Genomic DNA, 19,039 nt, shown 5'->3' on the forward strand with positions numbered 1-19,039 from the left:
CCACACCGTGAGGGAGAACCCCCCGTTCCCCCCTCCCCCCCCCTCCACACACTGGGAGCCCCCCGTCTCCCAATCTGTGAGAATGTACAGTGAATCAGCCGGCCTGAGAATTGCTGGAAATATCGCAGAGACTCGACACGAACCTCTCAAACTCGCTGCGCAGAACGCGCTCGCGCTCCAGGATCGAGACGTGAAGCTTCCCCCATTCCTTCTCCACGTCAATAGGGTGGTAGCCCACAGGCACCTTCAGGTGACCCTCCTGTACAGCACTCTGCAACACAGGGACAGCGTTACCCTCGGTCAAACACAGGCACACCCAGAGACACACACAGTCACACAGTGTAACACTCAGAGACACGGAGACACACACAGTCACACAGTGTAACACACGGAGACACGGAGACACACACAGTCACACAGTGTAACACACGGAGACACACACAGTCACACAGTGTAACACTCAGACACGGAGACACACACAGTCACACAGTGTAACACTCAGACACACACAGTCACACAGTGTAACACTCAGAGACACGGAGACACACACAGTCACACAGTGTAACACTCAGACACGGAGACACACACAGTTACACAGTGTAACACTCAGAGACACGGAGACACACACAGTCACACAGTGTAACACTCAGAGACACGGAGACACACACAGTCACAAAGTGCAACACTCAGAGACACACACAGTCACACAGTGTAACACTCAGAGACACACACAGTCACACAGTCACACAGAGTCACACAGTGTAACACTTAGAGGCACGGAGACACACACAGTCACACAGTGTAACACACGGGGACACGGAGACACACACAGTCACACAGTGTAACACACGGAGACACGGAGACACACACAGTTACACAGTGTAACACTGAGAGACACGGAGACACACACAGTCACACAGTGTAACACACGGGGACACGGAGACACACACAGTCACACAGTGTAACACAGACACGGAGACACACGCAGTCACAAAGTGTAACATGTGGGGACACAGAGACACACACAGTCACACAGTGTAACACACGGAGACATGGAGACACACACAGTCACACAGTGTAACACTCAGAGACATGGAGACACACACAGTCACACAGTGTAACACACGCAGACACACACAGTCACACAGTGTAACACTGAGACACGGAGACACACACAGTCACACAGTGTAACACTGAGACACACGGAGACACACACAGTCACACAGTGTAACACTCAGAGACACACACAGTCACACTGTCACACAGTGTAACACTCAGAGACACCCACAGTCACACAGTGTAACACACGGAGACAAGGAGACACCCACAGTCACACAGTGTAACACACGGAGACAAGGAGACACACACAGTCACACAGTGTAACACACGGAGACACGGAGACACACACAGTCACACAGTGTAACACTCAGACACGGCGACACACACAGTCACACAGTGTAACACTCAGAGACACGGAGACACACACACAGTCACACAGTGTAACACACGGGGACACGGAGACACACACAGTCACACAGTGTAACACTGAGAGACACGGAGACACACACAGTCACACAGTGTAACACTGAGAGACACGGAGACACACACAGTCACACAGTGTAAAACTCAGACACGGAGACACACGCAGTCACACAGTGTAACACACGGAGACACAGAGACACACACAGTCACACAGTGTAACACTCAGAGACATGGAGACACACACAGTTACACAGTGTAACACACGGAGACACGGAGACACACACAGTCACACAGTGTAACATTGAGAGACACGGAGACACACACAGTCACACAGTGTAACACTGAGAGACACACACAGTCACACAGTGTAACACTCAGAGACACACACAGTCACACAGTGTAACACTGAGAGACACGGAGACACACACAGTCACACAGTGTAACACTCAGAAACACGGAGACACACAGTCACACAGTGTAACACACGGGGACACGGAGACACACACAGTCACACAGTGTAACACTCAGAGACACAGAGACACACAGTCACACAGTGTAACACTCGGAGACACGGAGACACACACAGTCACACAGTCTAACACTCAGAGACACACACAGTCACACAGTCTAACACTCAGAGACACACACAGTCACACAGTGTAACACTGAGACACACGGAGACACACACAGTCACACAGTGTAACACTCAGAGACACTGAGACACACAGTAACACAGTGTAACACTCAGAGACACACACAGTCACACAGTGTAACACTCAGAGACACTGAGACACACACAGTCACACAGTGTAACACACGGGGACAGGGAGACACACACAGTCACACAGTGTCACACTCAGAGACACGGAGACACACAGTTACAAAGTGCAACACTCAGAGACACGGAGACACACACAGTCACACAGTGTAACACTCAGAGACACGGAGACACACACAGTCACACAGTGTAACACTCAGAGACACGGAGACACACACAGTCACACAGTGTAACACTCAGAGACACGGAGACACACACAGTTACACAGTGTAACACTGAGAGACACGGAGACACACACAGTCACACAGTGTAACACTGAGAGACACGGAGACACACACAGTTACACAGTGTAACACTGAGAGACACGGAGACACACACAGTCACACAGTGTAACACTGAGAGACACGGAGACACACACAGTCACACAGTGTAACACTGAGACACACACAGTCACACAGTGTAACACTGAGAGACATGGAGACACACACAGTCACACAGTGTAACACTCAGAAACACGGAGACACACAGTAACACAGTGTAACACTCAGAGACACACACAGTCACACAGTGTAACACTCAGTCACACAGTGTAACACACGGGGACACGGAGACACACACAGTCACACAGTGTAACACTGAGAGACATGGAGACACACACAGTCACCCAGTGTAACACTCAGAGACACACACAGTCACACAGTGTAACACTCAGACACACACAGTCACACAGTGTAACACTCAGAGACACGGAGACACACACAGTCACACAGAGTAACACACGGAGACACACACAGTCACACAGTGTAACACTCAGAGACAAGGAGACACACACAGTCACACAGTGTAACACTCAGAGACACTGAGACACACAGTAACACAGTGTAACACTGAGAGACACGGAGACACACACAGTCACACAGTGTAACACACGGAGACACACACAGTCACACAGTGTAACACTCAGAGACACGGAGACACACACAGTCACACAGTGTAACACTGAGAGACACACACAGTCACACAGTGTAACACTCAGAGACACACTCGGAGACTGGAATAACACACCTCCATGGATTTGAAGAGAGTCTTGCTGCGGTTTTTGTCAATCTCTTTGCTCGGCAAATCCGATTCTTTAAATTTCAGGAACTGTCTCCATAAGACCTGTGATAATCACACAGTAATATTGTCACGGAAACACATCACACACATACCGGGATCAGTCAGGGGTATAACTGTACCGGGATCAGTCAGTGATATAACTGTACCGGGATCAGTCAGGGGTATAATTGTACCGGGATCAGTCAGGGATATAACCGTACTGGGATCAGTCAGTGATATAACCGTACCGGGATCAGTCAGGGGTATAACCGTACCGGGATCAGTCAGGGATATAACCGTTCCGGGATCAGTCAGGGGTATAACCGTACCGGGATCAGTCAGTGATATAACCGTACCGGGATCAGTCAGTGATATAACCGTACCGGGATCAGTCAGGGATATAACCGTACTGGGATCAGTCAGTGATATAACCGTACCGGGATCAGTCAGGGGTATAACCGTACCGGGATCAGTCAGGGATATAACCGTACTGGGATCAGTCAGTGATATAACCGTACCGGGATCAGTCAGGGGTATAACCGTACCGGGATCAGTCAGGGATATAACCGTTCCGGGATCAGTCAGGGGTATAACCGTACCGGGATCAGTCAGGGATATAACCGTACTGGGATCAGTCAGGGGTATAACCGTACCGGGATCAGTCAGTGATATAACCGTACCGGGATCAGTCCGTGATATAACCCGTACCGGGATCAGTCAGGGATATAACCGTACTGGGATCAGTCAGTGATATAACCCGTACCGGGATCAGTCAGGGATATAACCGTACCGGGATCAGTCAGGGATATAACCGTACCGGGATCAGTCAGTGATATAACCGTACCGGGATCAGTCAGGGATATAACCGTACTGGGATCAGTCAGTGATATAACCGTACCGGGATCAGTCAGGGGTATAACCGTACCGGGATCAGTCAGTGATATAACCGTACCGGGATCAGTCAGGGATATAACCGTACCGGGATCAGTCAGTGATATAACCGTACCGGGATCAGTCAGGGATATAACCGTACTGGGATCAGTCAGTGATATAACCCGTACCGGGATCAGTCAGGGGTATAACCGTACCGGGATCAGTCAGGGATATAACCGTACCGGGATCAGTCAGGGATATAACCCGTACTGGGATCAGTCAGCGATATAACCGTACCGGGATCAGTCAGGGATATAACCGTACCGAGATCAGTCAGGGATATAACCGTACAGGGATCAGTCAGTGATATAACCGTACCGGGATCAGTCAGTGATATAACCGTACCGGGATCAGTCAGGGATATAACCGTACCGGGATCAGTCAGGGATATAACCGTACCGGGATCAGTCAGGGGTATAACCGTACCGGGATCAGTCAGTGATATAACCGTACCGGGATCAGTCAGGGATATAACCGTACTGGGATCAGTCAGGGATATAACCGTACCGGGATCAGTCAGGGATATAACCGTACCGGGATCAGTCAGGGATATAACCGTACCGGGATCAGTCAGGGATATAACCGTACCGGGATCAGTCAGTGATATAACCGTACCGGGATCAGTCAGGGATATAACCGTACCGGGATCAGTCAGGGATATAACCGTACCGGGATCAGTCAGTGATATAACCGTACCGGGATCAGTCAGGGATATAACCGTGCCGGGATCAGTCAGTGATATAACCGTACCGGGATCAGTCAGGGATATAACCGTACCGGGATCAGTCAGGGATATAACCCGTACCGGGATCAGTCAGTGATATAACCGTACCGGGATCAGTCAGGGGTGTAAACGTACCGGGATCAGTCAGGGATATAACCGTACCGGGATCAGTCAGGGATATAACCGTACCGGGATCAGTCAGTGATATAACCGTACCGGGATCAGTCAGGGATATAACCGTACCGGGATCAGTCAGGGATATAACCGTACCGGGATCAGTCAGTGATATAACCCGTACTGGGATCAGTCAGGGGTATAACCGTACCGGGATCAGTCAGTGATATAACCGTACCGGGATCAGTCAGGGGTATAACCGTACCGGGATCAGTCAGGGATATAACCGTACCGGGATCAGTCAGGGGTATAACTGTACTGGGATCAGTCAGGGATATAACTGTACCGGGATCAGTCAGGGATATAACCGTACCGGGATCAGTCAGGGGTATAACCGTACCGGGATCAGTCAGGGATATAACCGTACCGGGATCAGTCAGTGATATAACCGTACCGGGATCAGTCAGTGATATAACTGTACCGGGATCAGTCAGGGGTATAACCGTACCGGGATCAGTCAGTGATATAACCGTACTGGGATCAGTCAGTGATATAACCCGTACCGGGATCAGTCAGGGGTATAACCGTACCGGGATCAGTCAGGGATATAACCGTTCCGGGATCAGTCAGGGGTATAACCGTACCGGGATCAGTTATTGATATAACCGTACCGGGATCAGTCAGTGATATAACCGTACCGGGATCAGTCAGGGATATAACCGTACCGGGATCAGTCAGGGATATAACCCGTACCGGGATCAGTCAGGGATATAACCGTACCGGGATCAGTCAGGGATATAACCGTACCGGGATCAGTCAGGGGTATAACCGTACCGGGATCAGTCAGGGATATAACCCGTACCGGGATCAGTCAGTGATATAACCGTACCGGGATCAGTCAGGGATATAACCGTACCGGGATCAGTCAGGGGTATAACCCGTACCGGGATCAGTCAGGGATATAACCGTACCGGGATCAGTCAGGGATATAACCATACCGGGATCAGTCAGGGATATAACTGTACCGGGATCAGTCAGTGATATAACCGTACCGGGATCAGTCAGGGATATAACCGTACCGGGATCAGTCAGGGATATAACCATACCGGGATCAGTCAGGGATATAACTGTACCGGGATCAGTCAGTGATATAACCGTACCGGGATCAGTCAGGGGTATAACCGTGCCGGGATCAGTCAGTGATATAACAGTACCGGGATCAGTCAGGGGTATAACCCGTACCGGGATCAGTCAGGGATATAACCGTACCGGGATCAGTCAGGGATATAACCGTGCCGGGATCAGTCAGTGATATAACCGTACCGGGATCAGTCAGTGATATAACCGTACCGGGATCAGTCAGGGATATAACCGTACCGGGATCAGTCAGGGATATAACCGTGCCGGGATCAGTCAGTGATATAACCGTACCGGGATCAGTCAGTGATATAACCGTACCGGGATCAGTCAGGGATATAACCGTACCGGGATCAGTCAGGGATATAACCGTACTGGGATCAGTCAGGGATATAACCGTACCGGGATCAGTCAGGGATATAACCGTACCGGGATCAGTCAGGGGTATAACCGTACCGGGATCAGTCAGGGATATAACCGTACTGGGATCAGTCAGGGGTATAACCCGTACCGGGATCAGTCAGGGATATAACCGTACCGGGATCAGTCAGAGATATAACCGTACCGGGATCAGTCAGGGATATAACCGTACCGGGATCAGTCAGTGATATAACCCGTACCGGGATCAGTCAGGGATATAACCGTACCGGGATCAGTCAGGGATATAACCGTACTGGGATCAGTCAGGGATATAACCGTACCGGGATCAGTCAGGGATATAACCCGTACCGGGATCAGTCAGGGATATAACCGTACCGGGATCAGTCAGGGATATAACCGTACTGGGATCAGTCAGTGATATAACCGTACCGGGATCAGTCAGTGATATAACCCGTACCGAGATCAGTCAGGGGTATAACTGTACCGGGATCAGTCAGTGATATAACCGTACCGGGATCAGTCAGGGATATAACCGTACCGGGATCAGTCAGGGATATAACCGTACCGGGATCAGTCAGGGGTATAACCGTACCGGGATCAGTCAGGGATATAACCCGTACCGGGATCAGTCAGTGATATAACCGTACCGGGATCAGTCAGGGATATAACCGTACCGGGATCAGTCAGGGGTATAACCGTACCGGGATCAGTCAGTGATATAACCGTACTGGGATCAGTCAGTGATATAACCGTACCGGGATCAGTCAGTGATATAACCGTACCGGGATCAGTCAGGGATATAACCGTACCGGGATCAGTCAGGGATATAACCGTACTGGGATCAGTCAGGGATATAACCGTACCGGGATCAGTCAGGGGTATAACCGTACCGGGATCAGTCAGTGATATAACCGTACTGGGATCAGTCAGTGATATAACCGTACCGGGATCAGTCAGTGATATAACCGTACCGGGATCAGTCAGTGATATAACCGTACCGGGATCAGTCAGGGATATAACCGTACCGGGATCAGTCAGTGATATAACCGTACCGGGATCAGTCAGTGATATAACCGTACCGGGATCAGTCAGTGATATAACCGTACCAGGATCAGTCAGTGATATAACCGTACCGGGATCAGTCAGGGATATAACCGTACTGGGATCAGTCAGTGATATAACCGTACCGGGATCAGTCAGGGATATAACCGTACCGGGATCAGTCAGTGATATAACCGTACCGGGATCAGTCAGGGATATAACCGTACTGGGATCAGTCAGGGATATAACCGTACAGGGATCAGTCAGGGGTATAACCCGTACCGGGATCAGTCAGGGATATAACCGTACTGGGATCAGTCAGTGATATAACCGTACCGGGATCAGTCAGTGATATAACCGTACCGGGATCAGTCAGGGATATAACCGTACCGGGATCAGTCAGTGATATAACCGTACCGGGATCAGTCAGTGATATAACCGTACCAGGATCAGTCAGTGATATAACCGTACCAGGATCAGTCAGTGATATAACCGTACCGGGATCAGTCAGGGATATAACCGTACCGGGATCAGTCAGTGATATAACCGTACTGGGATCAGTCAGGGATATAACCGTACCGGGATCAGTCAGTGATATAACCGTACTGGGATCAGTCAGTGATATAACCGTACCGGGATCAGTCAGTGATATAACCGTACCGGGATCAGTCAGTGATATAACCCATACTGGGATCAGTCAGTGATATAACCGTACTGGGATCAGTCAGGGATATAACCCGTACCGGGATCAGTCAGGGATATAACCCGTACCGGGATCAGTCAGTGATATAACCCATACTGGGATCAGTCAGTGATATAACCGTACCGGGATCAGTCAGTGATATAACCGTACCGGGATCAGTCAGTGATATAACCCATACTGGGATCAGTCAGTGATATAACCGTACCGGGATCAGTCAGTGATATAACCGTACCGGGATCAGTCAGTGATATAACCCGTACCGGGATCAGTCAGGGGTATAACCGTACCGGGATCAGTCAGGGATATAACCGTACCGGGATCAGTCAGGGATATAACCCGTACCGGGATCAGTCAGTGATATAACCGTACCGGGATCAGTCAGGGATATAACCCGTACCGGGATCAGTCAGTGATATAACCCGTACCGGGATCAGTCAGGTATATAACTGTACCGGGATCAGTCAGTGATATAACCGTACCGGGATCAGTCAGTGATATAACCGTACCGGGATCAGTCAGGGATATAACCCGTACCGGGATCAGTCAGTGATATAACCGTACCGGGATCAGTCAGTGATATAACCCGTACCGGGATCAGTCAGGGGTATAACCGTACCGGGATCAGTCAGTGATATAACCGTACCGGGATCAGTCAGGGATATAACCCGTACCGGGATCAGTCAGTGATATAACCGTACCGGGATCAGTCAGGGATATAACCCGTACCGGGATCAGTCAGTGATATAACCGTACCGGGATCAGTCAGGGGTATAACCCGTACCGGGATCAGTCAGTGATATAACCCGTACCAGGATCAGTCAGGGATATAACCCGTACCGGGATCAGTCAGTGATATAACCGTACCGGGATCAGTCAGGGGTATAACCGTACCGGGATCAGTCAGGGATATAACCGTACCGGGATCAGTCAGGGATATAACCGTACCGGGATCAGTCAGGGGTATAACCGTACCGGGATCAGTCAGGGGTATAACCCGTACCGGGATCAGTCAGTGATATAACCGTACCGGGATCAGTCAGGGATATAACCCGCACCGGGATCAGTCAGGGATATAACCGTACCGGGATCAGTCAGGGATATAACCGTACCGGGATCAGTCAGTGATATAACCGTACCGGGATCAGTCAGTGATATAACCCGTACTGGGATCAGTCAGTGATATAACCCGTACCGGGATCAGTCAGGGATATAACCCGTACCGGGATCAGTCAGGGATATAACCGTACCGGGATCAGTCAGGGATATAACCGTACCGGGATCAGTCAGTGATATAACTGTACCGGGATCAGTCAGTGATATAACCCGTACCGGGATCAGTCAGGGATATAACCGTACCGGGATCAGTCAGTGATATAACCGTACCGGGATCAGTCAGGGATATAACCGTACCGGGATCAGTCAGGGATATAACCGTACCGGGATCAGTCAGTGATATAACCGTGCCGGGATCAGTCAGTGATATAACTGTACCGGGATCAGTCAGGGGTATAACCGTGCCGGGATCAGTCAGTGATATAACCGTACCGGGATCAGTCAGTGATATAACCGTACCGAGATCAGTCAGTGATATAACCCGTACCGAGATCAGTCAGTGATATAACCGTACCGAGATCAGTCAGTGATATAACCGTACCGGGATCAGTCAGGGATATAACCGTACCGAGATCAGTCAGGGGTATAACCGTACCGGGATCAGTCAGTGATATAACCCGTACCGGGATCAGTCAGAGATATAACTGTACCGGGATCAGTCAGTGATATAACCGTACCGGGATCAGTCAGGGATATAACCGTACCGGGATCAGTCAGTGATATAACCCGTACTGGGATCAGTCAGGGATATAACCATACTGGGATCAGTCAGGGATATAACCGTACCGGGATCAGTCAGTGATATAACCGTACTGGGATCAGTCAGGGATATAACCGTACCGGGATCAGTCAGGGATATAACCGTACCGGGATCAGTCAGAGATATAACCGTACCGGGATCAGTCAGGGATATAACCGTACCGGGATCAGTCAGTGATATAACCGTACCGGGATCAGTCAGGGATATAACCGTACCGGGATCAGTCAGTGATATAACCGTACCGGGATCAGTCAGTGATATAACCGTACCGGGATCAGTCAGTGATATAACCGTACCAGGATCAGTCAGGGATATAACCGTACCGGGATCAGTCAGGGATATAACCGTACCGGGATCAGTCAGTGATATAACCGTACCGGGATCAGTCAGTGATATAACCCGTACTGGGATCAGTCAGGGATATAACCGTACCGGGATCAGTCAGTGATATAACCGTACCGGGATCAGTCAGGGGTATAACCGTGCCGGGATCAGTCAGGGATATAACCCGTACCGGGATCAGTCAGTGATATAACCGTACCGGGATCAGTCAGTGATATAACCCGTACCGGGATCAGTCAGGGGTATAACCGTACCGGGATCAGTCAGGGATATAACCGTACCGGGATCAGTCAGGGATATAACCGTACCGGGATCAGTCAGGGATATAACCCGTACCGGGATCAGTCAGTGATATAACCCGTACCGGGATCAGTCAGGGATATAACCCGTACCGGGATCAGTCAGGGATATAACCCGTACCGGGATCAGTCAGTGATATAACCGTACTGGGATCAGTCAGTGATATAACCGTACCGGGATCAGTCAGGGATATAACCGTACCGGGATCAGTCAGGGATATAACCGTACCGGGATCAGTCAGGGATATAACCGTACCGGGATCAGTCAGTGATATAACCCGTACCGGGATCAGTCAGGTATATAACTGTACCGGGATCAGTCAGGGGTATAACTGTACCGGGATCAGTCAGGGGTATAACCGTGCCGGGATCAGTCAGAGATATAACCGTACCGGGATCAGTCAGGGGTATAACTGTACCGGGATCAGTCAGGGATATAACTGTACCGGGATCAGTCAGTGATATAACCCGTACCGGGATCAGTCAGGGATATAACCGTACCGGGATCAGTCAGTGATATAACCGTACCGGGATCAGTCAGTGATATAACCGTACCGGGATCAGTCAGTGATATAACCCGTACCGGGATCAGTCAGGGATATAACCCGTACCGGGATCAGTGAGGGGTATAACCGTACCGGGATCAGTCAGTGATATAACCCGTACTGGGATCAGTCAGGGATATAACCGTACCGGGATCAGTCAGGGATATAACCCGTACTGGGATCAGTCAGGGGTATAACCGTACCGGGATCAGTCAGGGATATAACCGTACCGGGATCAGTCAGGGATATAACCGTACCGGGATCAGTCAGTGATATAACCCGTACCGGGATCAGTCAGGGATATAACCGTACCGGGATCAGTCAGGGATATAACCGTACCGGGATCAGTCAGGGATATAACTGTACCGGGATCAGTCAGGGATATAACCGTACCGGGATCAGTCAGGGATATAACCGTACCGGGATCAGTCAGGGATATAACCGTACCGGGATCAGTCAGGGATATAACTGTACCGGGATCAGTCAGGGATATAACCGTACCGGGATCAGTCAGGGGTATAACCGTACCGGGATCAGTCAGGGATATAACCGTACCGGGATCAGTCAGGGATATAACCGTACCGGGATCAGTCAGTGATATAACCCGTACCGGGATCAGTCAGGGATATAACCGTACCGGGATCAGTCAGGGATATAACCGTACTGGGATCAGTCAGGGATATAACCGTACCGGGATCAGTCAGGGGTATAACCGTGCCGGGATCAGTCAGGGATATAACCGTGCCGGGATCAGTCAGGGATATAACTGTACTGGGATCAGTCAGTGATATAACCGTACCGGGATCAGTCAGGGATATAACCGTACCGGGATCAGTCAGGGATATAACCGTACCGGGATCAGTCAGGGATATAACCGTACTGGGATCAGTCAGGGATATAACTGTACCGGGATCAGTCAGTGATATAACCGTACCGGGATCAGTCAGGGATATAACCGTACCGGGATCAGTCAGGGGTATAACCGTACCGGGATCAGTCAGTGATATAACTGTACTGGGATCAGTCAGTGATATAACCCGTACCGGGATCAGTCAGGGATATAACCGTACCGGGATCAGTCAGTGATATAACCGTACCGGGATCAGTCAGGGGTATAACCGTACCGGGATCAGTCAGGGATATAACCGTACCGGGATCAGTCAGTGATATAACTGTACCGGGATCAGTCAGTGATATAACCGTACCGGGATCAGTCAGGGATATAACCGTACCGGGATCAGTCAGTGATATAACCCGTACTGGGATCAGTCAGGGATATAACCGTACCGGGATCAGTCAGGGATATAACTGTACCGGGATCAGTCAGGGATATAACCGTACTGGGATCAGTCAGGGATATAACCCGTACTGGGATCAGTCAGGGATATAACCGTACCGGGATCAGTCAGTGATATAACTGTACCGGGATCAGTCAGGGGTATAATTGTACCGGGATCAGTCAGGGGTATAACCGTACCGGGATCAGTCAGTGATATAACCGTACCGGGATCAGTCAGGGGTATAACTGTACCGGGATCAGTCAGTGATATAACTGTACCGGGATCAGTCAGGGGTATAACTGTACCGGGATCAGTCAGTGATATAACCGTACTGGGATCAGTCAGTGATATAACCGTACCAGGATCAGTCAGTGATATAACCCGTACCGGGATCAGTCAGGGATATAACCGTACTGGGATCAGTCAGTGATATAACCGTACCGGGATCAGTCAGTGATATAACCGTACTGGGATCAGTCAGTGATATAACCGTACCGGGATCAGTCAGGGGTATAACCGTACCGGGATCAGTCAGGGATATAACCGTTCCGGGATCAGTCAGGGGTATAACCGTACCGGGATCAGTCAGGGATATAACCGTACTGGGATCAGTCAGGGGTATAACCGTACCGGGATCAGTCAGTGATATAACCGTACCGGGATCAGTCCGTGATATAACCCGTACCGGGATCAGTCAGGGATATAACCGTACTGGGATCAGTCAGTGATATAACCCGTACCGGGATCAGTCAGGGATATAACCGTACCGGGATCAGTCAGGGATATAACCGTACCGGGATCAGTCAGTGATATAACCGTACCGGGATCAGTCAGTGATATAACCGTACTGGGATCAGTCAGTGATATAACCCGTACCGGGATCAGTCAGGGGTATAACCCGTACCGAGATCAGTCAGGGATATAACCGTACCGGGATCAGTCAGGGATATAACCCGTACCGGGATCAGTCAGTGATATAACCGTACCGAGATCAGTCAGGGATATAACCGTACTGGGATCAGTCAGGGATATAACCGTACCGGGATCAGTCAGGGATATAACCGTACCGGGATCAGTCAGGGATATAACCCGTACTGGGATCAGTCAGTGATATAACCGTACCGGGATCAGTCAGGGATATAACCGTACCGGGATCAGTCAGGGATATAACCGTACAGGGATCAGTCAGTGATATAACCGTACCGGGATCAGTCAGGGATATAACCGTACCGAGATCAGTCAGGGATATAACCGTACCGGGATCAGTCAGGGATATAACCCGTACCGGGATCAGTCAGGGATATAACTGTACCGGGATCAGTCAGTGATATAACCCGTACCGGGATCAGTCAGGGGTATAACCGTACCGGGATCAGTCAGGGATATAACCGTACCGGGATCAGTCAGTGATATAACAGTACCGGGATCAGTCAGGGATATAACCGTACCGGGATCAGTCAGGGATATAACCGTACCGGGATCAGTCAGGGATATAACCGTACCGGGATCAGTCAGGGATATAACCGTACCGGGATCAGTCAGTGATATAACCGTACCGGGATCAGTCAGTGATATAACAGTACCGGGATCAGTCAGGGGTATAACCGTGCCGGGATCAGTCAGGGATATAACCGTACCGGGATCAGTCAGTGATATAACCGTACCGGGATCAGTCAGGGATATAACCGTACCGGGATCAGTCAGTGATATAACCGTACCGGGATCAGTCAGGGATATAACCCGTACCGGGATCAGTCAGGGATATAACCGTACCGGGATCAGTCAGTGATATAACCGTACCGGGATCAGTCAGTGATATAACCGTACCGGGATCAGTCAGTGATATAACCCGTACTGGGATCAGTCAGGGATATAACCGTACCGGGATCAGTCAGGGATATAACCCGTACTGGGATCAGTCAGGGATATAACCCGTACTGGGATCAGTCAGGGATATAACCGTACCGGGATCAGTCAGGGATATAACTGTACCGGGATCAGTCAGGGATATAACCCGTACTGGGATCAGTCAGTGATATAACCCGTACTGGGATCAGTCAGGGGTATAACCGTACCGGGATCAGTCAGGGATATAACCGTACTGGGATCAGTCAGGGGTATAACCGTACCGGGATCAGTCAGTGATATAACCGTACCGGGATCAGTCAGGGATATAACTGTACCGGGATCAGTCAGGGGTATAACCGTACCAGGATCAGTCAGGGATATAACCGTACCGGGATCAGTCAGTGATATAACCGTACCGGGATCAGTCAGGGATATAACCGTACCGGGATCAGTCAGAGATATAACCGTACTGGGATCAGTCAGTGATATAACCGTACCGGGATCAGTCAGGGATATAACCCGTACCGGGATCAGTCAGGGATATAACCGTACCGGGATCAGTCAGGGATATAACCGTACCGGGATCAGTCAGGGGTATAACCGTACCGGGATCAGTCAGGGGTATAACCGTGCCGGGATCAGTCAGGGGTATAACCGTACCGGGATCAGTCAGGGATATAACCGTACCGGGATCAGTCAGGGATATAACCGTACCGGGATCAGTCAGGGGTATAACCGTACCGGGATCAGTCAGGGGTATAACCGTACCGGGATCAGTCAGGGATATAACCGTACCGGGATCAGTCAGGGATATAACCGTACCGGGATCAGTCAGGGATATAACCGTGCCGGGATCAGTCAGGGGTATAACCGTACCGGGATCAGTCAGGGATATAACCGTACCGGGATCAGTCAGGGATATAACCGTACCGGGATCAGTCAGGGGTATAACCGTACCGGGATCAGTCAGGGGTATAACCGTACCGGGATCAGTCAGTGATATAACCGTACTGGGATCAGTCAGGGATATAACCCGTACCGGGATCAGTCAGTGATATAACCGTACCGGGATCAGTCAGGGATATAACTGTACCGGGATCAGTCAGGGGTATAACCGTACCAGGATCAGTCAGGGATATAACCGTACCGGGATCAGTCAGTGATATAACCGTACCGGGATCAGTCAGGGATATAACCGTACCGGGATCAGTCAGAGATATAACCGTACTGGGATCAGTCAGTGATATAACCGTACCGGGATCAGTCAGGGATATAACCCGTACCGGGATCAGTCAGGGATATAACCGTACCGGGATCAGTCAGGGATATAACCGTACCGGGATCAGTCAGGGGTATAACCGTACCGGGATCAGTCAGGGGTATAACCGTGCCGGGATCAGTCAGGGGTATAACCGTACCGGGATCAGTCAGGGATATAACCGTACCGGGATCAGTCAGGGATATAACCGTACCGGGATCAGTCAGGGGTATAACCGTACCGGGATCAGTCAGGGGTATAACCGTACCGGGATCAGTCAGGGATATAACCGTACCGGGATCAGTCAGGGATATAACCGTACCGGGATCAGTCAGGGATATAACCGTGCCGGGATCAGTCAGGGGTATAACCGTACCGGGATCAGTCAGGGATATAACCGTACCGGGATCAGTCAGGGATATAACCGTACCGGGATCAGTCAGGGGTATAACCGTACCGGGATCAGTCAGGGGTATAACCGTACCGGGATCAGTCAGTGATATAACCGTACTGGGATCAGTCAGTGATATAACCGTACCGGGATCAGTCAGGGATATAACCCGTACCGGGATCAGTCAGGGATATAACCGTACAGGGATCAGTCAGTGATATAACCGTACCGGGATCAGTCAGGGGTATAACCGTACCGGGATCAGTCAGGGGTATAACCCGTACCGGGATCAGTCAGGGATATAACCGTACTGGGATCAGTCAGTGATATAACCGTACCGGGATCAGTCAGAGATATAACCGTACCGGGATCAGTCAGGGATATAACCGTACCGGGATCAGTCAGGGGTATAACCGTACCGGGATCAGTCAGGGATATAACCGTACCGGGATCAGTCAGTGATATAACCGTACCGGGATCAGTCAGGGGTATAACCGTACCGGGATCAGTCAGGGGTATAACCCGTACCGGGATCAGTCAGGGATATAACCGTACTGGGATCAGTCAGGGATATAACCGTACCGGGATCAGTCAGGGATATAACCGTACCAGGATCAGTCAGGGGTATAACCCGTACCGGGATCAGTCAGGGATATAACCGTACTGGGATCAGTCAGGGATATAACCGTACCGGGATCAGTCAGTGATATAACCGTACCGGGATCAGTCAGTGATATAACTGTACCGGGATCAGTCAGGGGTATAACCGTACCGGGATCAGTCAGTGATATAACCGTACTGGGATCAGTCAGTGATATAACCGTACCGGGATCAGTCAGGGATATAACTGTACCGGGATCAGTCAGGGATATAACCCGTACCGGGATCAGTCAGTGATATAACCGTACTGGGATCAGTCAGTGATATAACCGTACCGGGATCAGTCAGGGATATAACCGTACCGGGATCAGTCAGTGATATAACTGTACCGGGATCAGTCAGGGATATAACCCGTACCGGGATCAGTCAGGGGTATAACCGTACCGGGATCAGTCAGGGATATAACCGTACCGGGATCAGTCAGTGATATAACCGTACCGGGATCAGTCAGGGATATAACCGTACCGGGATCAGTCAGGGGTATAACCCGTACCGGGATCAGTCAGGGATATAACCGTACCGGGATCAGTCAGGGATATAACCATACCGGGATCAGTCAGGGATATAACTGTACCGGGATCAGTCAGTGATATAACCGTACCGGGATCAGTCAGGGATATAACCGTACCGGGATCAGTCAGGGATATAACCATACCGGGATCAGTCAGGGATATAACTGTACCGGGATCAGTCAGTGATATAACCGTACCGGGATCAGTCAGGGGTATAACCGTGCCGGGATCAGTCAGTGATATAACAGTACCGGGATCAGTCAGGGGTATAACCCGTACCGGGATCAGTCAGGGATATAACCGTACCGGGATCAGTCAGGGATATAACCGTGCCGGGATCAGTCAGTGATATAACCGTACCGGGATCAGTCAGTGATATAACCGTACCGGGATCAGTCAGGGATATAACCGTACCGGGATCAGTCAGGGATATAACCGTACCGGGATCAGTCAGGGATATAACCGTACCGGGATCAGTCAGTGATATAACCGTACCGGGATCAGTCAGGGATATAACCGTACCGGGATCAGTCAGGGATATAACCGTACCGGGATCAGTCAGGGATATAACCGTGCCGGGATCAGTCAGTGATATAACCGTACCGGGATCAGTCAGTGATATAACCGTACCGGGATCAGTCAGGGATATAACCGTACCGGGATCAGTCAGTGATATAACCCGTACTGGGATCAGTCAGGGATATAACCGTACCGGGATCAGTCAGGGATATAACCGTACCGGGATCAGTCAGGGGTATAACCGTACCGGGATCAGTCAGGGATATAACCGTACTGGGATCAGTCAGGGGTATAACCCGTACCGGGATCAGTCAGGGATATAACCGTACCGGGATCAGTCAGAGATATAACCGTACCGGGATCAGTCAGGGATATAACCGTACCGGGATCAGTCAGTGATATAACCCGTACTGGGATCAGTCAGGGATATAACCGTACCGGGATCAGTCAGGGATATAACCCGTACCGGGATCAGTCAGGGATATAACCGTACCGGGATCAGTCAGGGATATAACCGTACTGGGATCAGTCAGTGATATAACCGTACCGGGATCAGTCAGTGATATAACCGTACTGGGATCAGTCAGTGATATAACCGTACCGGGATCAGTCAGTGATATAACCGTACCGGGATCAGTCAGGGATATAACCGTACCGGGATCAGTCAGGGATATAACCGTACTGGGATCAGTCAGGGATATAACCGTACCGGGATCAGTCAGTGATATAACCGTACCAGGATCAGTCAGTGATATAACCGTACCAGGATCAGTCAGTGATATAACCGTACCGGGATCAGTCAGGGATATAACCGTACCGGGATCAGTCAGTGATATAACCGTACTGGGATCAGTCAGGGATATAACCGTACCGGGATCAGTCAGTGATATAACCCATACTGGGATCAGTCAGTGATATAACCGTACCGGGATCAGTCAGGGGTATAACCGTACCGGGATCAGTCAGGGATATAACCGTACCGGGATCAGTCAGTGATATAACCCATACTGGGATCAGTCAGTGATATAACCGTACCGGGATCAGTCAGGGATATAACCCGTACCGGGATCAGTCAGTGATATAACCGTACCGGGATCAGTCAGTGATATAACCGTACCGGG

General features: G+C 50.4%; 1 protein-coding gene across 1 annotated transcript in view; it reads right to left on the reverse strand.

The window, feature by feature from the left end:
- The window catches only part of LOC139241259 (plectin-like), a gene marked incomplete at its 3' end in the record, with an annotated part of 82,362 nt that overhangs the window by 49,617 nt on the left and 13,706 nt on the right, over nucleotides 1–19,039 (reverse strand). Inside the window, exons 3-4 of the mRNA XM_070869909.1 lie at nucleotides 3,326–3,421; nucleotides 144–271 (exon numbers count right to left, since the gene is read on the reverse strand). Coding sequence (XP_070726010.1) covers nucleotides 144–271; nucleotides 3,326–3,421 — 224 coding nt within the window. The remainder of the gene's footprint in view (nucleotides 1–143; nucleotides 272–3,325; nucleotides 3,422–19,039) is intronic.

This window comes from Pristiophorus japonicus, unplaced genomic scaffold, assembly GCF_044704955.1.
Source record: "Pristiophorus japonicus isolate sPriJap1 unplaced genomic scaffold, sPriJap1.hap1 HAP1_SCAFFOLD_1011, whole genome shotgun sequence".
In the NCBI taxonomy this organism is placed as follows: Eukaryota; Metazoa; Chordata; class Chondrichthyes; family Pristiophoridae; genus Pristiophorus; species Pristiophorus japonicus.